The sequence below is a fragment of the Xyrauchen texanus genome, chromosome 42 (genome assembly GCF_025860055.1).
Source record: "Xyrauchen texanus isolate HMW12.3.18 chromosome 42, RBS_HiC_50CHRs, whole genome shotgun sequence".
In the NCBI taxonomy this organism is placed as follows: Eukaryota; Metazoa; Chordata; class Actinopteri; order Cypriniformes; family Catostomidae; genus Xyrauchen; species Xyrauchen texanus.
Window position 1 is genome coordinate 12,738,907 of NC_068317.1, and position 21,995 is coordinate 12,760,901.

A 21,995-nucleotide genomic window follows, 5' to 3' on the forward strand; every position below is an offset into this window, starting at 1 on the left:
AGCGAGCCAGAGCCCACGCCTGCCACGGCCAGCGAGCCAGAGCCCTCGTCAGCCACGGTCAGCGAGCCAGAGCCCTCGCTTGCCCCGGTCTGCGAGCCAGAGCCTTCGTCAGCCACGGTCAGCGAACCCAAGCCAGCGCATACCACAGTCAGTGAGCCAGTGCCTGTCGCCTCAGAGGTCAGTGAGCCAGTGCCTGTCGCCTCAGAGGTCAGTGAGCCAGCGCCTGTCGCCTCGACCGTCCCTGAGCCAGCGCCTGTCGCCTCGACCGTCCCTGAGCCAGCCTTGCCTCGACCGTCCCTGAGCCAGCCTGTCGCCTCGACCGTCCCTGAGCCAGCGCCTGTCGCCTCGACCGTCCCTGAGCCAGCCTGTCGCCTCGACCGTCCCTGAGCCAGCGCCTGTAGCCTCGACCGTCCCTGAGCCAGCGCCTGTAGCCTCGACCGTTCCCGGGCCAACGGCAATAGCCAGGACTGACCAAAGCCAGCGCCAATGGTCATGCCCGTCCTAGAGCCTGCGCCCCTCGAGCCTCCCGAGCTTTCCAGAGCTCCGCCTCCCGAGCTTTCCAGAGCTCCGCCTCCGAGCTTCCTGAGCTTTCCAGAGCTCCGCCTCCCGAGCTTCCTGAGCTTTCCAGAGCTCCGCCTCCCGAGCTTCCTGAGCTTTCCAGAGCTCCGCCTCCCGAGCTTCCTGAGCTTTCCAGAGCTCCGCCTTCCGAGCTTCCTGAGCTTTCCAGAGCTCCGCCTCCCGAGCTTTCCAGAGCTCCGCCTCCCGAGCTTTCCAGAGCTCCGCCTCCCGAGCTTTCCAGAGCTCCGCCTTCCGAGCTTCATGAGCTTTCCAGAGCTCCGCCTTCCAAGCTTCATGAGCTTTCCAGAGCTCCGCCTTCCAAGCTTCATGAGCTTTCCAGAGCTCCGCCTCCCGAGCTTTCCAGAGCTCCGCCTCCCGAGCTTTCCAGAGCTCCGCCTCCCGAGCTTTCCAGAGCTCCGCCTTCCGAGCCTCCCGAGCTTTCCAGAGCTCCGCCTTCCGAGCCTCCCAAGCTTTCCAGAGCTCCGCCTCCCGTGCTTTCCAGAGCTCCGCCTCCCGAGCTTTCCAGAGCTCCGCCTCCCGAGCTTCCTAGAGCTCCACCTTCCGAGCTTTCCAGGGCTCCGCCTCTCGAGCCTCCCAGGGCTCCGCCTCTCAAGCCTCCCAGGGCTCCGCCTCTCAAGCCTCTCGAGCCTCCCAAGGCTCTGCCTCTCGAGTCTTCCAGGGCTCCTCTTGAGCCTCCCAGGGCTCCGCCTCTCAAGTCTCCCGAGCCTCCCAGGGCTCCGCCTCTCAAGTCTCCCGAGCCTCCCAGGGCTCCTCTCGAACCTCCCAGTGCTCCGCCTCTCGAGCCTCCCAGGGCTCCACCCCTCAAGTCTCTTGAGCCTCCCAGGGCTCCACCCCTCAAGTCTCTTGAGCCTCCCAGGGCTCCGCCTCTCAAGCCTCTCGAGCCTCCCAGGGCTCCGCCTCTCAAGTCTCCCGAGCCACCCAGGGCTCCTCCTCCCAAGCCTCCTAGGGATCCGCCTCCCAGGGCTCCATCTCTCAAGTCTCTCGAGTCTGCCAGGGCTCCTCCTCCCGAGATTCCCAGGGCTCCGCCTCTTGAGCCTCCCTCTGCTCTGCCCCCTGAGCCTCCCACGGCTCCGCCCCCTGAGCCTCCTGAGCTTTCCATGGTTCCTCCTCCCTCGGCTCTGCCTCCTGAGCCTCCCACGGCTCCGCCCCCTGAGGCCTCTGAGCCTCCAGAGCCTCCCTCAGCTCCGCCTCCAGAGCCTCCCTCAGCTGAGCCTCCCGAGCCTCCTACGGCTCTGCCTCCCGAGCCTCCTGCGGCTCCGCCCCCTGAGCCTCCCGAGCTTTCCATGGTTCCTCCTCCCTCGGCTCTGCCTCCTGAGCCCCCCACGGCTCCGCCCCCTGAGGCCTCTGAGCCTCCAGAGCCTCCCTCAGCTCCGCCTCCAGGGCTCCGCCTCTCAAGCCTCTCGAGCCTCCCAGGGCTCCACCCCTCAAGTCTCTTGAGCCTCCCAGGGCTCCACCCCTCAAGTCTACGGCTCCGCCCTCAAAGCCTCCTATGGCTCCGCCCTCAAATCCTCCTACGGCTCCGCCCTCAAAGCCTCCTGAGCCTCCTACGGCACCGCCTCCCGAGCCTCCTGCGGCTCCGCCTCCAGAGCCTCCTGCGGCTCCGCCTCCAGAGACTTCTATGGCTCCGCCGCCAGAGCCTTCCAGGTCACTGCCTTTAGGGCCTCCTCCCAGGGGTCCTGACCCAGTCCCTGACCTGTGGCCTCATCCCAGGCCTTCTGACCCTGTTCCCGTCCTGTGGCCTCCTCCCAGGCCTCCTGACCCAGTCCCTGTCCTGTGGCCTCCTCCCAGGCCTCCTGACCCAGTCCCTGTCCTGTGGCCTCCTCCCAGGCCTCCTGACCCAGTCCCTGTCCTGTGGCCTCCTCCCAGGCCTCCTGACCCTGTCCCTGTCCTGTGGCCTCTTCCCAGGCCTCCTGACCCAGTCCCTGTCCTGTGACCTCCTCCCAGGCCTCCTGACCCTGTTCCCGTCCTGTGGCCTCCCCCCAGGCCTCCTGGCCCGGTCCTTGCCCGGTGGCCAGCTCCCAGACCACCTGAACCTGTCCTTGCCATCTGTGCCCCCTTGGACTTCCTGCCTGCCCTTTGTGCCCCCTTGGACTTCCTGCCTGCCCTTTGTGCCCCCTTGGACTTCCTGTCTATCCTTCATTGCCCCCTGGACTGCCTGTCTGCCCATCGTTGCCCCCCTTGGTCTGTCTGCCCACCACAAGCCCCCCCCCCCAGTCAATGGACATTTTTTTGTTTTGTCTTATGTTACTTTGATCGTCTGGAATCCGATCCTTGAGGGGGGGCTATGTTAGGAATTCCTTGTCTTGTTTCACTGTTGCCCTCTGTCTGCCATTTTTGTCACCTTTGCATTCCTTAGTTTTCACTTTTGTCCCTTGTGTAGCCCCTTAGTCTCTTTGTTAGTCTTCGTGTTCACTTGTCATTGTTAAAGAACTACACTTCCCAGAATCCACCTGCCATCATCACTGCCATTTTGTTCATTGTTCTCACCTGTGTCTTATTCAGTCATCACTCACTGTGTATTTAAGCCCTGCTTTTTGTTCACTCCTTGTCGTTCGTTGAATGTTGTTAGCCTGGTGTGTGTTCCCTGCCCGTGTTTTCTATGTAATGTTTATTTCCCCATTGAGGGTTTTCCTTTGTGTTTTGCCTGTTTGTTTATGTAATAAAGTTGAACTGCAACTGGATCTGCATCTCCTCGTCTGCCTTCGCTGCTCGTTCATAACAAGTATGATCTTACTTGTTATTTGAGTTGCAATAATAGGCCCAGGACTGGAGTGTTTTACACAAAACAATTGCTTTACTGGATGCCGGTGACACGCTAGAATATCCATTACATTCTCTTGAAATTAACAGCAATTACTGTCTAAAGTTTTAACATTGTTCAGTGCAAAGGAAGTGTCGGTAGCACTTACGTCTTTCCCCGGTGATCCTGCAGGTCCCGTTGGCCCCTGTGGGCCCCTGGGTCCTGGCTCTCCTTTCCCAGAAGAACCCTCCTTAGATGGGTTAGATGGACTGGTTGGACCTGGTGCTCCGGGGGATCCTGGTGGGCCTGGCAGGCCTCTGTCTCCTTTTTCTCCTTTCTGCATGGTAATGGCCTGAAACCACCAAAACCATGGTCAAATGCAATTATGATGAGAAAAAGTGTTAATATAACAGATGGCTTAAAAAAAACATGGACTATCACTCACATTTCTGTCTTGAGTGGCTCCCTCAGATCTGATTGGCTCTGCAGTGTGACAGAAAATCAAAAACAGATGTCATTAGGCAACCAGAAAATGAGTAAAGGGGTGTTCACACATACAGCAACTTGCAATGTCAATACAACATGAAGTCAATGAGAGCTAGTGATTTCCATAAAATGTGACTATTGATGAGATGATAAAGTTGAGCAGATCTGCGGTAATCAATGGGAGTGAAGTCAGTGATCCACTGCCTGATACAGTATGATACTGCAGTCGAGTAGGAACGCCTCCCAGAGACCAACAGCACAGAGGCTGAGTCATCTTGATTTAAGCACTGTATATGAGAACACCCCATAAAGGTATCATGACAGGCCTGCTTTTATATTTTAATATGTTCCTTGAGGTTCACTTATAATATTAGTAAAGTTAACCCTCATTCCGACCCTCTGTCAGAAACGCTCGGTTTTGGTGCTGCTTCCCCTTTAAGACTAGATTGTAAATGCCCACTGTTATTGACTGGCTCTCTGCTCATAGGTGACCTGTTCTTTCATAGAGCGCAACAGTGCCTGCCCACTTATTGAGCCATCTGGGTTCCAGAAGTATTTTCCCCATTCATTTCTTCCATTGACTTTTAATAAAATCCTTCATGAAAGAGTTGTAAGCCATGAACCAAACCAACCAGCTCTGAGGTAAATCACAACATCACAACTTCCTATTTTACGTTTAATGCAAAATATTCCAAAATGTACAAATAGAAAAGATAGTTTAAGGGTGAAGAGACACCGACTCTATTACTTCACTCACAGTGCATCATGGTAGTGGGCGGTCGTTCTGAGGCATGTGTCGCAGCCTTCGTTGGCCACGATTCTCTGATTGGTGAAGCTTTCTCTGGTGGACCATTTGTAATGTAGTTGTTTTATACAATGAAATTTAATTAATGCAGACGGATGCCTTTAACGGAAGCATATATCATCGATGAACAACCTCGTAGTTCATGGAAGGTCTGCCTCTAAAGGTTTACAAGTTATCTTTGAAAATATGGGATAAATTAATAAAATTCTCTCTTCCGGAATCAGATTGTTGTGCTCTTTTGCCATCTCACTGCTCACCGCTACTAGACCCTGCTACAGGAGTGATTAAATAGGCTTTAATGTGTTGTAGAGGTGGTCAGATGCAAATGTCTACCACAGTGTAACGTCACAATGTGGAGGAAGTAGAGAACAAGTTGTTTTGGCAGCTTGGTTTCAACAAATGCTCTTTTTGTAGTGAAGAGGAAGTTTTGAGTTCTAAAACTTACAGAATGTTACAGTACAATGAACTATGTTAAAAGATCAAGGAAAATTATATTCCTCATGTCATGATCACATAAATGCTTCTATTTCTGTCATATGTTAAACAAAATGTTATAAATATAGTTGTAATTTTGTGGTAGCATATAAATCAAAAGCAGACACTGTTATATCAGATAAAATGAGCTGTAGCCCCTATGAATGTCTGTAAACTATACTTTAAATCGTTAACTACAGTATTACTGAAATTAAATAAAAGTCAAGTCAGCTAAATAAAAAGTGATTTAAAAATGTATATCTTTTTTTATATATATATATATATATACTTTTACCTTTTGCCTCTTTGAGTTTTATTTCCTCCCCAGAGCCTTCCTCCAAGTCTTCATCATCGGTTTCAAGTAGTGGAATTTCAGTCGGGGGTGCTCTCACTGGGGTGGCCTCAAAATCCTCTGGCTGAACATAAAAGGTGAATCATGTAGGTCCAACCAATGATATTAAATAAATTATTTTAGGTCAAGCTGTCTCCCTCTGGTGGACAAGGCTTTCAGTGTCAGAGCTAAATTGTGGCCAGTCTGGGTGGTCTGGACATGTTAATCTTTAAATTATCTGGCTTTAATTCAAAACCAGCAATTTGTGTATGCATTTGTGTGTGTTTAGCATGAATTACCCACACACAAGCCTGCACAACCGCCATAATGAGCCTCTGGCTTGGTTGCTGGATTTCTACAAGATAATTATGTTCCCAGAGTAAATGCAGAGTATAAGATACCACAGCAGCTCTGATAATGGATGACATCAACAAGCTGGATGGTTTGCACTGACCTTTAGTGGACCACACAGCAGAAAAACATTATTACACAAGACTGTCCAAGATTTCATAGCATCTGTGCTGTAAATCAGGTGCACAATAATTCTAAAGGAAGCAGTTCCTGTCTGACTGTGTGTGTGTGTGTGTGTGTGTGTGTGTGTGTGTGTGTGTGTGTGTGTGTGTGTGTGTGTATTTATCACTTTGTGGGGACCAAATGTCCCCATAAGGATAGTAAAACCCAAAATTGTTGACCTTGTGGGGACATTTTGTCGGTCCCCATGAGGAAAACAGCTTATAAATCATACTAAATTCTGTTTTTTGAAAATGTAAAAATGCAGAAAGTTTTCTGTGAGGGTTAGGTTTAGGGGTAGGGTTAGGTTTAGGGGATAGAATATAAAGTTTGTACAGTATAAAAACCATTATGTCTACGGAAAGTCCCCATAAAACATGGAAACACAACGTGTGTGTGTGTGTGTGTGTGTGTGAGAGCGAGAGCGAGAGCGAGAGACTCTCAGTAAAAGTCTCCTAAATCTAGACCTCTAAATTCACAGTTTTCATCTGAAATCATAAGAAGAGAGAAATTCCCATAAGAGATTACATCAAGTGCATGGCGTAATTTGGCTTTTGCAATCCCCAGTGCAAAGAAACTGTCGGGCCCTTGGTAGTTTTACATCAGCCCTCAGGCCTACAGTAATTTTTATAGTTTCTTTTGGTTGACTGTTGCGGGCCCCCTCTCACCCCGGGCCCTAGGGCAGCTGCCCACCCTGCCCTCCCTCTAGTTACAACCCTGATATCACAAATAAGCTCTATATAAAATCTCAATTGTTTCTCATTGACAGCAATGATATTAAATAGACATTTGCATCAGACTCCTTCTTTTCAGATTTCTCTCCTGAGGAAAATAACCTATAATGTCCCAAACTGTACTAAGATGTGCAAGATACCAAAGTCTGCAATCAAAAGCAATCAAGAGATCTCAATAGGAACTTTTCTAATTAAATTATCAGAGCCATTCACATTTTTGTATGTTTACAATTGTCTTGTTTCCTTTTTACATTCTATTTTACATCCGAGACAAAGTTAGTGTTTCAATGAAACTTAGACCTGGATTAAGTCCACGAGCTATGAAAGTGCAACCTCTGAACAATAATGTCTAAAGGTATAAATTAAAAAGAGAAACCACTTCAAAGTCAGAAAAACATTGGAAAAGATAAAGGAGAGAAAGAGAAGGAAGGAGAACATAATCAACATGGCCTCTGTGGTCTTCAAAGACTTTAAAAAAATGAAAGACAAAGCTGACTTCAGAGGCCAAAAGTGCTGACAGGGAGTGAATTGGATCCAGAGATGAATGGGGTCTTATCCTAAAAGCAGGGATGAGCTACAAAACACAAAATATCTTAATGTGTTGGACAGCAGCTGTGTTTCAGCAAAGGAAATGTTGCTCTACAAATATTTTTCGAATCGTGACCCAGTCAGTTGAGAGCTGACAGAAAGGGGGACATTTCAGCATGCATCACTAAAAGACTGGCTAACCAGAAAATTGGTTCTCTTACGAGAGGTTCTCTCGTATTGCGTAAGCTAGCTTACGCTACGGGAAAGATTAATCTTTTCTGAGATATTGAAGCCAAAAAATTATCCTTAATTTTGTATCCATTGTCAACGCAGTGCAGCAGCTGCATACCTTGAGCGGGCTAGCTAGCGAGCTCATAGGTTGCTCTGCGGCAACTGCTGCAGCCTATAGATGAACTTGAGTGAACTTGCGTCCAATGACAGGCGCCCGCGCCGTCACTGTATCAAAGCCCGCCAGAATGGGTGTGGCTAGAGTGCATATAAGCGTAAGTTCGTAGGCTGGAACCCTGATTTTCATCTATTCAGCGAAGCTCTTCGCATCTCTGAACTGCAGAAGCCGCGTCGCCGTTTGAGGGGCATCTAGCAAGCGTGGACAGCGCTCGAAGAAGCCGGCCGTCTTCGCCACCTTCAGCCATCCTGCGAGCTACGCCATCCGGCGACGTATCCTTTTTAGAGCAAGCTAGTTCCTCAGCGAACTTCACAAAAAGAGCAACGAGCGTCTTTTTAAAGATGCCTCGCACCACCTGCGCCTCATGCCGTGCCCCTCTCAGCGCCGGAGACCGCCACCTCATCTGCGCTCTCTGCCTGGGACTGGAACATGCAGAGCTCGCCCTCGCTGACGGCGGATGCGACCTCTGTGAGGAGCTTCTGATGTCGACCCTGTGGGCTCGACTCGAAGCACTCAAAACCGAAGCCGCCGCGCCGCCTTTCGTTTCACCGCGCAGAAAGAAGCGCCGCTCCCAAAGGCTGCCGGAACCGGTGTTAGAAGCGACTACCTTGCCGGAGCCTCTCCCTCGAGCCTCGCTTTCACCCTCCCCGCCCCCCCGGGACACGCAGTTGCCGCCGAGCGGCCGCACTGTTGCCATCTCGGATGACGAGGCGGAGGATAAGGGTTGCTGTTCCATCATGGCTTCGGACAGCGAGGAGTGGTCAGGCTCCCAAGCCTCCTCCTCGGCCCAGGAATCCAGCAGGACCCGCGCCGGAGTCGAGGAAGAACTAACGCGCCTCCTCACACAGGCCGTCGACCGCCTCGGGCTCGAGTGGTCACCGCCCTCTGAGCAGGCTCCCAACAGACTCGACGGCTGCTTTCTTCAGAGCCGTCGCCGCGCGGCGCCCGCGGCCCGGGCCGCTCCCTTCCTGCCGGAACTCCACGCCGAGCTCTCTAAATCGTGGAACGCGCCTCTCTCGGCCAGGAACCGATCCCATGTCTCCACCTCTCTCGCTTCGGTGGACGGCGCCACCGAGAGGGGCTACTCTTCCATCCCCCCCGGTCGAGGATTCGGTAGCAGCACACCTTTGCCCGCCCTCCGCGAGATGGCGGTCTAAGCCAGTGCTCCCGTCTAAGGCCTGCAGAACTACTTCCGCCTGTGTTGGCCGCGCCTATGCCGCCGCCGGCCAAGCCGCATCTGCTCTGCATTCCATGGCCGTTTTACAGATCCTCCAAGCGGACCTTCTTCGAGAGTGGGATGAGAAAGGCAGGCACCCAGAGGCTGTTTCAGATCTAAGGAGCGCGACGGATCTCGCCCTTCGCGCCACCAAAGCTGCAGCTCAAGCCCTAGGGAAGTGCATGGCCGCGCTGACTGTGACCGAGAGACACCTATGGCTAACGCTAGCCGACATGGGAGAAGCTGAACGCTCCACGTTCCTCAACGCGCCGCTCTCTCCGTCCGGTCTCTTCGGTTCCGCGGTGAGTGGCATTGTTGACCGTTTCTCGGAAGTCCAGAAAGCCACCCAAGCCATGAATCTCTTCCTGCCTCGTCGCGCTAGCTCCTCTGCAGGCCGCCCACGTGACCAGCCTCCTGCACGAGCCTCTTCACAGCGCCCAGCTCAGCAAAGCCAGACTTCTCAGCGTCGACAGGGCGGCCGCCCTAGAACGCGCTCAGACAGCCGCCGCAGACCGCCACCCCCCCGCGGGCCTCGGCCTAAGATTGCGCTGAAACCTGAGCAACCGAAGTCCTCCTAGCTTTGTTAAGGAAACGACAGCTCAGTCCCGCCGCGGACGGACCACCGTCAAAGCTTCACCCCCTGTCAGTCCCCTTCTCTCAGGCTATTGCTGTGGTGGATTCAGCAGCCAACAAGCCGGTGATACTGCCCGCTTGCCTGCACTCAAATACCATTTTCACGGCGACCCAAAGAAATCTTGTAAAAAGCAAACATGCCTTATGTGTAGAAAATGTGCCCACAATCCAGTGTTCACCCCTACACACAAGCATTACACTTCCCGTGTCCCTATCAGAGCCCACTCACATAAAGCAGGCACAGCCAGCTCGAGTGTTAGAGTCAATAAACGCGCCCACGAATCCATGCGCGCGCCCCTTCTCTGCCCGCTCTGTCACACGGCCAGCAAACACCTCTCTGTATGTAAGTCCCATGCCCGTGACTATGCTCGTGCATCACTTCACAGATGTGACTCTTTCCCCATTCTCCTCAATCGGGAAGTCACTCACAGAACAGCCTGTCCCTGCTGTCTGCGAGCAGTCATGCATAAGCACAGTAAGCGCGCTCACACATTCTGTTCAGCTCGCTGTGTGCGGCAATCAGGGCGACTTGGCCATTCACCCTCTAGCGTTACGCTTCAAAGTGTGGAAAGCTATCCTGGGGATATCCAAATGGGTGTTAAGCACAATAAAACAGGGCTATTTGCTACAGTTCGATCGCCGCCCTCCCCGCTTCAGAGCGCGGCTCGAAACTACTGTGAACACGGAAGCAGCCTGCATGCTTCGTTCAGAAATAGCAAACCTTCTGTGCAAAAGGGCCATAGAGAGAGTGCCACCTTCTCTGAGCGAGTCGGGGTTTTACAGCCGTTATTTTCTTGTCCCCAAGAAAGACCAAGACCCTCAGACCAATATTAGATCTCAGGGTTTTGAACAAGGTGCTCGCAAAAAGACCATTCAAAATGCTTACAATCAGGAAACTCCTCGCGCATGTGCGCCAGGGGGACTGGTTTATTTCTCTCGATCTGAAAGATGCCTACTTTCAGATTCAGATAAATCCCCGTCACAGGCCATTCTTGAGATTCGCCTTCGACGGCCAGGTTTATCAATACACCGTCCTTCCGTTCGGCCTGTCTTTAGCACCCCGTACTTTCACAAAGTGCATGGATGCGGCGCTCGCACCCCTGCGGAGGCAGGGCTTGCGAATTCTGAACTATTTGGACAATTGGCTGATTTTAGCACAGTCACATACGGAGCTTCTGTCTCACAGGACAGCTTTCCTCAGTCATCTGAACAGTTTGGGTCTTGCAGTCAATTGGACCAAGAGCTCACTACAGCCCAGTCAGGCAATTTCCTTCCTTGGAATAGAACTAGACTCCATGGCGATGACGGCTCGCTTATCTACACAGCGCGCGCGCCGTGTTCAGCGACTAGCCGCGTCCTTTCAGATGAACAGCCTCACGCCTCTGAAAAAAATTCAGAGAATGCTAGGTTACATGGCCTCAGCCACAGCAGTACTTCAGCTGGGTTTACTGTGCATGCGCCCCCTTCAACATTGGCTAAACACCCGCGCGTCTCGCCGGGCTTGGGCCACGGGCCGCCAGCCGATCAGAGTGACTCAGACCTGTATCTCAGCTCTGCAGCCCTGGGCAGTGGCCGAATGATATCAGCGGGGAGTGACGATGGGAGCTGTATCTCACCGAAAAGTCATCTCGACAGACGCGTCCAACACGGGTCGGGGCGCGGTCTGCGAGGGCTCTCCGGTTTTTGGCCTATGGTCAGTTCAGGAAAAGCTCCTTCACATAAATTGTCTGGAAATGATAGCGGTCGAGTACGCGCTCGTGCGCTTCCTCCCGGTCATTCAGGGTCACCACGTCCTGGTCCGTTCGGACAACAGATCTGTGGTATCCTATCTAAACCGTCAGGGCGGTGTCAGATCCAGGAACCTCTTCCATCTGACAAAACGCATACTGAGTTGGTCCCAGTGCCACCTGCGCTCGCTGAGGGCGACGCACGTGCCAGGCCACCTGAACGACGGCCCAGACAGACTGTCCAGAGACAATATTTCCCCAGGGGAATGGTCCCTGCACGCTCAAACAGTCCAGAAGTTATGGAGCATATTCGGCAGAGCAGAGATAGACCTCTTTGCGTCAGAAGAGAACTCTCACTGCCCAGTATTTTTCTCGAAAAGTGAGGATGCGCTGGCCCAGGACTGGCCCAACCGCACGCTTTACGCCTTCCCTCCCGTCTCGCTATTGTCACAGGTAATGCAGAGGATCAGGGAAACGCGTCACTCGGTGCTCCTCATAGCCCCGCGCTGGAAGAATCACATATGGTTCCCGGAGCTTACGCAGCTGTCACTGACAGCCCTGTGGCCCATTCCAGTGAGAGCAGATCTCCTCTCTCAAGCTCGCGGCACGATCTGGCATCCCCACCCAGAGCGCTGGGCGCAGCACGCGTGGGTGATCAACGACTACCCGTCGCTTTGCCAGAAGGAGTAATAAACACTATCATACACGCTAGAGCCCCTTCCACGAGAAGACTCTATGCGTCCAAATGGTCTGTGTTTTCAAAATGGTGCACTGACAGAGACCTGGACCCACGGACATGTGGGGTGTCGTCGCTGCTCGTGTTTTTACAAGAGCTGCTGGATTAGGGCAGATCCCCATCCACGCTCAAAGTGTACGTGGCGGCCGTCGCGGCGTTCGCTGAACCCCTGCACGGCCAGTCACTGGGAAAAAACGAGCTGGTCATCCGCTTCCTCAGGGGAGCTAGAAGGATGAACCCTCCGCGCCCCCATCGGTTCCTATTTGGGATCTTTCTGTAGTTCTCGAAGCTATGAAAGCCCCCCCTTTCGAACCGCTTCAATCCGTGGATTTGAAATACCTTTCACTCAACCGTTTTTCTAACTGCTCTGTCATCAGTTAAACGTGTGGGAGACCTTCACGCGCTGTCTGTCAGCGCTGCGTGTCTTGAGTTTGGACCAAGTGACTCCAAGGTCATTTTAAAGCCTAGACACGGCTATGTCCCCAAGGTGATCGGTACTCCTTTCAGAGCACAACTCATTTCCCTATCGGCGCTGCCAGCATACGATAGCGAACGCGACGCCAATCTCCTTTGCCCAGTCAGAGCACTGAGATTGTATACTGCGCGCTCCGCCTCTTTCAGACGCTCTGAGCAGCTTTTCGTTTCATTCGGAGGGCGCACCAAAGGTTTCGCCGCCTCGAAACAGACACTGTCTAGATGGATAGTGGACGCTATTGCTGCCGCGTACGCGTCAAAAGACCTGCCATGCCCGTTAGGCATTAGGGCTCACTCCACTAGAGGCATGGCCTCCTCGTGGGCATGGTCCAGCGGGATTTCCATTCACGACATATGTGTGGCAGCGGGCTGGGCTTCCCCCTCCACCTTTGTCAGATTTTACAATCTGGAAGTGCCCGCCCTGCAGGCAAAACTACTAGCGGTTTAATACGCTACAGCTCCCCTGGTGAGCTGCACTGACGGGACACATCCCACACAGACCGGCACCGCCGCTCTGTCTTTCCCTTCCCACTATGTGCTTATGTATTACACACACACTGGCCCGCACTCTTGCCGGCCAAATATTATTCCCCCATTCACAAGGGCTCCCCCGGGTCCCCCCACCCCCGGGGCTCATGCAGTGGATGCTTGGCGCGCACGGCATTGACAATGGGTTCCCGTAGCGTAAGCTAGCTTACGCAATACGAGAGAACCTCTCGTAAGAGAATGAATCGGTTACCTAACGTAACCTCGTTTCTCTCTAAAAGAGGGAACGAGTATTGCGTAGCCGGCCGTGCTCGTGCCACGAGCGAATTTCGCTTCATTCAATGAAAACCAGGGTTCCAGCCTACAAACTTACGCTTATATGCACTCTAGCCACGCCCATTCTGGCGGGCTTTGATACAGTGACGGCGCGGGCGCCTGTCATTGGACGCAAGTTCACTCAAGTTCGTCTATAGGCTGCAGCAGTTGCCGCAGAGCAACCTATGAGCTCGCTAGCTAGCCCGCTCAAGGTATGCAGCTGCTGCACTGCGTTGACAATGGATACAAAATTAAGGATAATTTTTTGGCTTCAATATCTCAGAAAAGATGAATCTTTCCCGTAGCGTAAGCTAGCTTACGCAATACTCGTTCCCTCTTCTAGAGAGAACCGAGGTTACGTTAGGTAACCGATTCGTTTTAATGGCTTAATTTGACCTCTTGATTGTAAAAGTGTGTGTGTACGCACTGTGCATGGGTCCAAGTGTGTGTTTAGGACAAAGAGTGGACTACATGGATTCAAGCTTTGCTTTGGCAAGATAGTTTTAAAGGGAACATATAATGGAAAACAGGTTTTATAGTATGCAGATTATAAATGAAATCAGCCACGTTGAAATGGCAATGCTTATTAAGTATTTAGAAACTCGGTATGGGTATTATTACACATTTCACATGCAAAGAGGTTCAATCATAACAGATCTTTTTCAAACAGAAGTGCTAAAATTAAGTTGTCATGAAAAACAAAACTTCGACTGATATCAGTGCAAGAAACCTTGACTAAATCCACGTGAATTAAAAGTAATAATTTGTGCATATTTTTTTGGCTTAATAATATAACAAACCATGAATGTAATACAATATTTATACAATGTAGGGAGTATAACACATATCTATATGAAAACATTAAAAAAACAATTGCAAGTTTTCTCAGTTTATATTGTCTTGTTTCAGAAAGGGCAAGTGAGTCAATGTAGTGGTCCAGTCCAATGTCCTTTTTAGAAAACATAAAGCAAGGTTTGTTGACATAATTTGGGATTGGTGTGTTTTAGTGCAATGGTTCTCAACTTGTGGGTCATGATCCAAAAATGGGTTGCAGGTCTGTTCAGACAGAATGATAAACAGTGGTAAAGGCAAACAATAAAATCAAACTCCTATTGTTAATTATACCATTTTAAAAACTATAAATGTTCCTATTCATCCTATCCATGTCATGTTAATCGTTTTGCACATTGTTGGGTTTATGCAGTTCATAGTAAAATATAAAAAAGTTCAATGTTTGATTTAATTTTAATATTTTTTTTGTTTTTTTAATTTTTATATGATAAACAATTGGGTCGCCACTCGATGTCCAAAGTAAAATCAGGGTCCCGAAGCAAAACAAACCGAGATTCACTGTTTTAGTGTACTGTATGTATCTCCATGATGTCACTTACCATTGTATATTCTTTCTCTTCAACTAATTTCTTCACTTCTTCACCAGTCTCAGTGTCATCATAGATGTCATCACCACTGCCGTAACCTGATGCCTGAAACAGATGCAGTCTAAACATATTTATCTTTGAAAGCAAGTCTTTTCTAGCTTATTTGTGTGTGAGTGAGTGTATAAGTGCATGTTTCTGTTTTTACTCGAAACCGCAAAGAAACATTCATAATACACAGGGTGAAGATTTTTCCTCATTCTGCCAAACTTGTAACATTAATGCATTCATTCCTGGCAGTTTGAAAATATGCATAATAAAAGCTTTTTGTTGAGCACATGAAACCAAAGCATGTCATTGCTGTCATTCCATGGCAAAATTTCTACTTCACAATGTACTACTTGAGCCACTAGAAGGAGATGTTACTCTACTGTAAAGTCTTCAGCAGCATGCCCATTTCTGTTCAAACCCAAGTCAGTTCAGACCATGAGATATTCCCAACCATTACTGTTGTTAATTCAGAATTAAAGGGAAAATAGATCTTTAAAGTCAAGTCCTTTTAGCTTTTTAAATGTGCTGTAAGCAATGTATCAAGACACTATTCCAGCAATATTGTCTCTCAGATCAGGTAGGAATAATTTATGCATGATATTTAATAAATTGCCAACAGCTCCTTAAATTCTTGTCTCCAGTTCTGATAATCTAAAGAAAAGAGGCACTGCACTCACGTAGGGGTCATCCTCCTCACACTGTTCATTTGGAGCGGTTGGATCCAGAGTCAACACCAGCTGCTGGATAGAGCCCTGGAGAAGAGAGCGAGACAGACGTCATGCACCAATTTCTGTACATGTTCATTTGTAAATTCTAAATAGCCTGAAACTGATTATCAATGAATGTAGACACACAGCCAGTGGAGATATCAATCCCGGTTGCAACTGCTCCATACCATGCCACATAAAATTGGCAGTGCAAAAAAGAACACAATGTCATTGTCTTCTCAATGTCTTCTCATTTCAAATGTCATAACATAAATGGTCATCAGTTCTTTTAGATTGTTAACATTTTCTCAAAGTTCTAACAAGCTGTAAGTCTTGATTTACAGAGGTGTGGTTGGCAATGTTCTTGTGCACAGAATCAGAAAGACAAGCACCTGTTTTCCATTCGCTAATGTGTTTTACTAAAAATGTGGAGGGCGTGAGAAATAAAGAAAGAAAGAAAGAAAGAAAGAAAGAAGAACGAAATGTAGCCGAGTAGAGACATTTTATGTAATTTAACTCTAGTCATAAGTTGGACGTGGCCCCTTTAAGAACCAAAATTTTGTGACACCTGCTTTTCGGTACTCTCTCATTTTAGAAACGTGAGAACATACATGATGCAAGTGAGTTCTCGGTTTTGTTCATCATTTGAGATACTTTGGGAAAATATCAGATTTTACACAAAATGCTGATAAATTACATTAAATACAGTATGTGTTCACAAGAGTCATATATACGAATTGAGTGTTTGTTATACACTTTTGAAGGATGCATATGGTTGGCATGTGTGGAGTTTGACCATGTTTTGTGCACATGCAAGAACTGGGTATGTAAATTTTGAATGAATCATATCGCATTAAATTATTTATAGCCCAGAGTGTTTTCCAGTTAAGTGAACATTTGCAATGAGAATTCATGTCCTTAAGCCTTTCATACGTACTGTCACACATAAATGTCTCTGCAACAGCCAGTTACGTTGGCTTTCACGCCAAGACAGACTGCACTGGTCAAGCGTCTGTTATTTATATTCACTCAAACAGTTACTCATACAGTCTTTTAAACCACAGAATAAGCGTATTTTATATACATACATCCAAATTGTCACCAAAGTACCATGATAAAAAGTTTACAGCTCTTAAACGCAGTCAATACATCAAAAGCAATCTTGTACCGATGCGTGCTACCATTTGTTACATACATTAGTAGCGGTTTTTAAACAGTAACGGGTGGGGGCACACAGGACCAGGAGCTGATGGAAATCACCGGCTCAATTCTCACCACATGTTCATGGACCTCAAGCATCTGCTTTTCAATTAGTCCTGTCAATGGTTCATTCCAGGCTGAGTCAGCGGTCAGCTATGCTAAAAGTCCTCCTGAGGTCATTCATGCAATGGATAAGGCAAGATCAGAACATGCATTGTTTTTTCAGTATGAAAATATCATTTTTGTTATCTGTATCTATATAAAGTGAGCACTTTAAGTTTGTGACTGAACTGTCTAAATACATTTGCTCCACTCAACATGATAACCTAATGAGAGAGCCAAGACTTTCCCATGACTATCTCCATAAAGCAGGGGAATCCCATTCCAGTGATTTCAAAAGACTTGCTACACCATAATCAAGAGTTTTTGAGTAAGTGAAATCCATCCTGTTTGATTATAAGGTTTTGTTTGAGTCTGGATAAAATGTCTACTATTCAACAGACCAATTTGGAAATAAGCGATTAAGTAAAATAACATCAGTTTTCCTTTTATTGAAAAAATGCAACTATATAGTACAAATGGCAGGATGTTATATTTGTAGTATTGCTTAAATCTGTGGCATGTTGGAGACTATTCATGTCCCTACAGATAGACTGCAGCTGTAACCGGCCTCATCTTCAAAGGGTTGTTTATTCAGTTAGCCAGAAAATAGTCTGCAAGTTGACTCAGCATATGCAAATCACAAACACACAGTCAACAGACTGACTCTGACCACACACACTGACATGTACAGAGATCCCTGACGTATGGATGGTTTGAACGGATGTGGCAGTTCTGAGCATGTACTGTTTGTGTATGCACACTATTTTGTTGAGGTATTTGTCTGCCTAGGTTTGATTTTATGTGCAACCTACTATGACACTGATAAACAGATCTCTCAGAAATGGCCACTAAACTGATTCTCACTGTGTGTACGAAAGGAGAGGCAAAACAGTCTTTTGGCATCTGCACTTAACTACAGTGAGGCAGCAGTGTGTCTTGAGTGCTTATGTGGAACCTGGTTACTCAACATGGCAAGGAAAGGAATAAGGGCCCATATAGGGGCAGCCATTGGGATAGCTCCGATGATGATTCACGACTGGTCAACCACTCCAGTGTGAGCAGTGGCATTTTGTAACCAAATAAAATAACTGTAATGTATTAGGTAGACTTGCAAGAAGGACTTTTGGCTATTGGCATGAAGTCTGGTGCACATTGCATGGGGGTTTTTTTCAGGCCAGGAAAGGCCCACTTTGACAGGAAAGGACTGTCTAATTGACAGACTCCTACAGTACGTCCAAGCAGAGTTTTAAGATTTATATTTAGATTCTAAGATTTAGAAGCCAATTAAAAACATCAGTCAGTTGTAAGATCACCAATGATGTGGGTCTTGCATGCCTCATGGCGCAATTGTGATGCATCTGGCATAAATATGTACAAGCGTATATAACGTTATATAGAAACGAGAATTGCATCTAATAATGGTAAATGGTCTGCACTCATATAGCACCTTTTTAAAACGTAGAGGTTACCAAAGCGCTTTACAATGTGTCCCATTCACCCATTCGCACTCACACTCATATACCAATGGCGGCAGATCAAGGCGCTAGCCTGCCATTAAGAGCAAATTGGGGTTCAGTGCCTTGCCCAAGGACACTTCGGCATGTGAAATCATGTGGGCCGGGAATTGATCCGCCAACCCTGTAATTAGCGGCCGACCGCTCTACCACCTGAGCTCACACAGAGTTATCGTATGGATATAGAAGACTTTGAATATATCATATGAGGTGTTTGGATTATTTTTATGTTATTTTTTCACCATTTGGAGCTTGACAGCGTCTAGTCAACCTTTTTTTTGTATGTAAATGAGCAGCTTAGACTATTTTAAAAATATCTATTTTTTTATAGAGGAAAGAAAACCAAAAAGTATAGTGAATGACATGAGTGAGTGTAATAGTAGAGTAAATAGTAACAGAACGTTTTGGGTAAACTATCCATTTAAAGGCGTTTTATAGAGGGACAAAGAGGAAAAAACGTATTTATCGACTTAAAAGAGTCTACACAGGCAAAACGTCACCAAGTTTCCACTCACTGAAAATTATATTAAAAATAAATAAAATGGAAAGCAAGTTTCAGTCTTCCAGTCTCCAAATATGTAAGGCGGCCATGTTGTAAGTCTTGTGGCAAGGCCAATGTTGTCTAATGTTGTTCAGAACATGAACGACCCACAAATCAGTATCTTGGCTTCTAAGCTGTTAGCAATGACAGGTTATATAGGACATCTGTGTCATGACGTATGTTGAACTGCATAATATTGAATATAAAAACATGAATTGTTATGATTTATTTCCAAAAAACTTTGATTGGTTTAGAGATGATCCATAAGAAAATACAACCATATGCACAGAATCATTAAAAAATAAATTAGGGTTAATTTATTGTTTCATGTGGTTGGGATTGTGCAAAGAATTGTATTGCTGTGTGGAAATCAATGCTGAGGAGCAGTCTAAAGATAAACACAATAGACACAAGCTAACCTGCTACAGAATACACTATGAAGAGGTTCAACTAAAACCACAGAATCTAAACAATCATTTTGACATGTTTTTGTTATCGCAGCGGGTTTCTTAGTGATACTAAATAGATATCCACAATGGCTTCAAAATGATCACAGACCACAAAAATCTTAGCAGACAATAAGTAATTCAGCTCTGTCCCAAAACCTAGCGACCTGCCTAACTAGACAGCATTTAAAGACATAGTCCTGCACCTTACATGTAGGCTGTTACAAACATAATTTTGCTGCCTTTTAAGATACACCTTAGGCTAAATTCTGTCAGTTTGGATGTATCCTTTAGAGATACAGCAATCCCATAATGTATGGCAACAAAATAATTTGTTAATTATAAACATGCTTTTATATTCTTGTTCTGAGTATGTTATTGTGTTGTTAGCAACATGCTAACATCTGACTACTGAAAACAAATGAGTAACTCCCAATGTGTTCCAAATCTGTCACTAGGGTGATCTGTTAGAAGGTTTTAGTTGCTTAAGCAATGTTTTTTTTTATTTTATTTTTGATGGCAAGGCCCAAAGGTGATGACCCCCTTGCAAGGACGCCCTTCCCAAAATTATATGGCAGCTACACATTTTCATGCATAAAGATTAGGGTCGTCACACATGAACCCGTAAAAAGGGGCGTAAGGGACCGTCTGAAACAGTGGCGGCTGCTGGTCTTTCAAAGAGGGGAAGCTCATTTTCGGCCTACATTATAAACTTATTTAAAAGTAAATTCTGCCCTACGTTCCTTTTCGAGAAAATGCACTGTGACTCTGTCGTACCAACTAGGCGTCTTTTCCAGTGACTTGACCAGTGTCTTCTCAATGGCCAGCAGAGCTAGGCTGCTTAAACGACCTTGGCCCATTGTGTTACGGGTGTAGGACTTGAGACGCTTTAAACAGGAGAAGCTCCTTTCTACACCTGCAGATGTAGCTCCAATTGTTGCCACTAATGAGAACAGTTTGTAAAGCTGAGGCATTGCACTGTCCAACTCCATGTCTTTGAGGAACACCAAGTAATCACACAGCTTTCCCTAGTTACCCTGCAAGTCCTGATCTGAATACAGGACTTGAAGTTCAGACCTCAGTCTCCCTGAATCAAAGTGATGGCCATAACTTTTCAGGACACTTTGGAAGGCCTCCTCTGGAAATTCTTGTCTCATGTCATCAAATTTCCCTGGATTGACTAATTCTAAGAAGAGCATACTTTCCAAATTTGAAAAACGTTGAGGAATCTGCTCCAAGATGTTATCAAGGATGGCCATGTAGAGATTTCTGTAGTGCTCTTGGGGATCCTGCAATTGGGTCAGACGGTGCTTTCTCATGGGCTCATCTCGTGGGTCTGATGTGAGATCTGCTGTTTTGGCATAAACAGCTTGGAAAGCCCCTCTGACCTTTTCTCTTTGACAAATGCAAGAAGAGATTCAATTCTTTTCTTGCAGTAAAAACATCCATCGCCCTCTGCTGGACAACATCAAAGACCACATCAGTCTCAGTGAAGATTTGTTCATATGTGTACAACATGAACACAAACTCAAAATCCTCCAGTTTCCTCAGAAAGCCTTTGGCACAATCCAGTGTATCATCATCAATTGTCGTGTCTGCAATGATGTTTTCAAATGTCTGCAGGAGGCCATCATAATTGTTTGCCACAGTGCTCACTATCCGTGATGTGAAATTCCATCGAGTAGGAGCGTTTCTGGGCAACCTTGAACAGCCTGCAGACTCCAGAAAAGACGTCCTCTTTGTGGATTTTGAAAAAAATGTGCCAAACCCAGAGAGTGATGCAAAAAAATTCTGCACTCAGGCAAGCATTTAGCCCCCTGTGACAGCACCAGATTCAGTCTGTGTGCATAGCAATGCACAAACATTGCACTTGGGGCTATTGCTTTCACTTTGGCCTCCAGACCATTGAGTGCTGAAGCCATGACAGCAGCCCCATCATAGGTCTGTGCCACAAGCTTATCCTTAAAATTGTAGGCCTGCATGTTCTCATTTAAAACATCAAAAACGGACTGAGCATCTCAGCCCTCCAGAAACATCAAAAAATCCAATAAAGCGCTCCTGAATTTTACCTGCACTATCCACATAGCTGAACAATGACAGAGAGTTGGGCACGGCAGGATATATCAGTTGTTTCATCCACCTGCCATCCAAAAAAGGCAGCATAATAGTATGGGACATACCAGAAAACACAGTTGAGGACTCTAATTGTGTGGACAGTACAGAGTCATATTTAGATAATGTTTCTATGAACTCCCTGTAATTTCCCTTGTTGGATGATTCACTACTCTCATCATGTCCCCTAAATGACAGCTCCTGTCGGCCAAGCAAGGATGTTACATCAATAAGGTGGTTTAGGAAGGCCCTGTTTTGTTTGACTGTTTCATTATGTTTAGTCACTTGAATGCAAGCACCTTCATTGATTGCATGCTCAACCCTGATCCTGCCCATGCAACTTAATCTTGCACATGCACTCACATGTTCATTGCTCTTTTCATGTCTTTTATATGCCCTGTAAAAGTTAGACAGATCTCCAAACCCCACTTTTGACCAAACAACACATCCGTGAGATGGTTTCATCAAGAGGCATGGCCAGCAGTACATTTTATTTGTCACAGCACTTCCAGTCAGCCAGCTAACTTTGTCATACCAGGAGAGCTGAAAAGACCTGTTATTTTTCCCTATTTTTTGCACTAAATCAATCTTAGGTGTTGATCTGCCCTGCTGTTTAATTCTAATTTTTTCCTCGTAAGGAAGACTTTCAAATGGCTTCGCCAAAATCAGGTCGACAATATTAGCACCGTCTGCCATCGTGCGCAGTTTCACCCGTCACGACGCTAGCCTAGCCTACTGTATGAATGAATGAATGAACTGAACGAAC

General features: G+C 47.4%; 1 protein-coding gene across 1 annotated transcript in view; it reads right to left on the reverse strand.

Annotated features, from left to right (window-relative positions):
- LOC127635274 (collagen alpha-1(XV) chain-like) overlaps positions 1-21,995 on the reverse strand; it is a 119,689-nt gene that overhangs the window by 55,793 nt on the left and 41,901 nt on the right. Inside the window, exons 4-8 of the mRNA XM_052115182.1 lie at positions 15,285-15,359; positions 14,572-14,664; positions 5,380-5,500; positions 3,765-3,802; positions 3,489-3,671 (exon numbers count right to left, since the gene is read on the reverse strand). Coding sequence (XP_051971142.1) covers positions 3,489-3,671; positions 3,765-3,802; positions 5,380-5,500; positions 14,572-14,664; positions 15,285-15,359 — 510 coding nt within the window. The remainder of the gene's footprint in view (positions 1-3,488; positions 3,672-3,764; positions 3,803-5,379; positions 5,501-14,571; positions 14,665-15,284; positions 15,360-21,995) is intronic.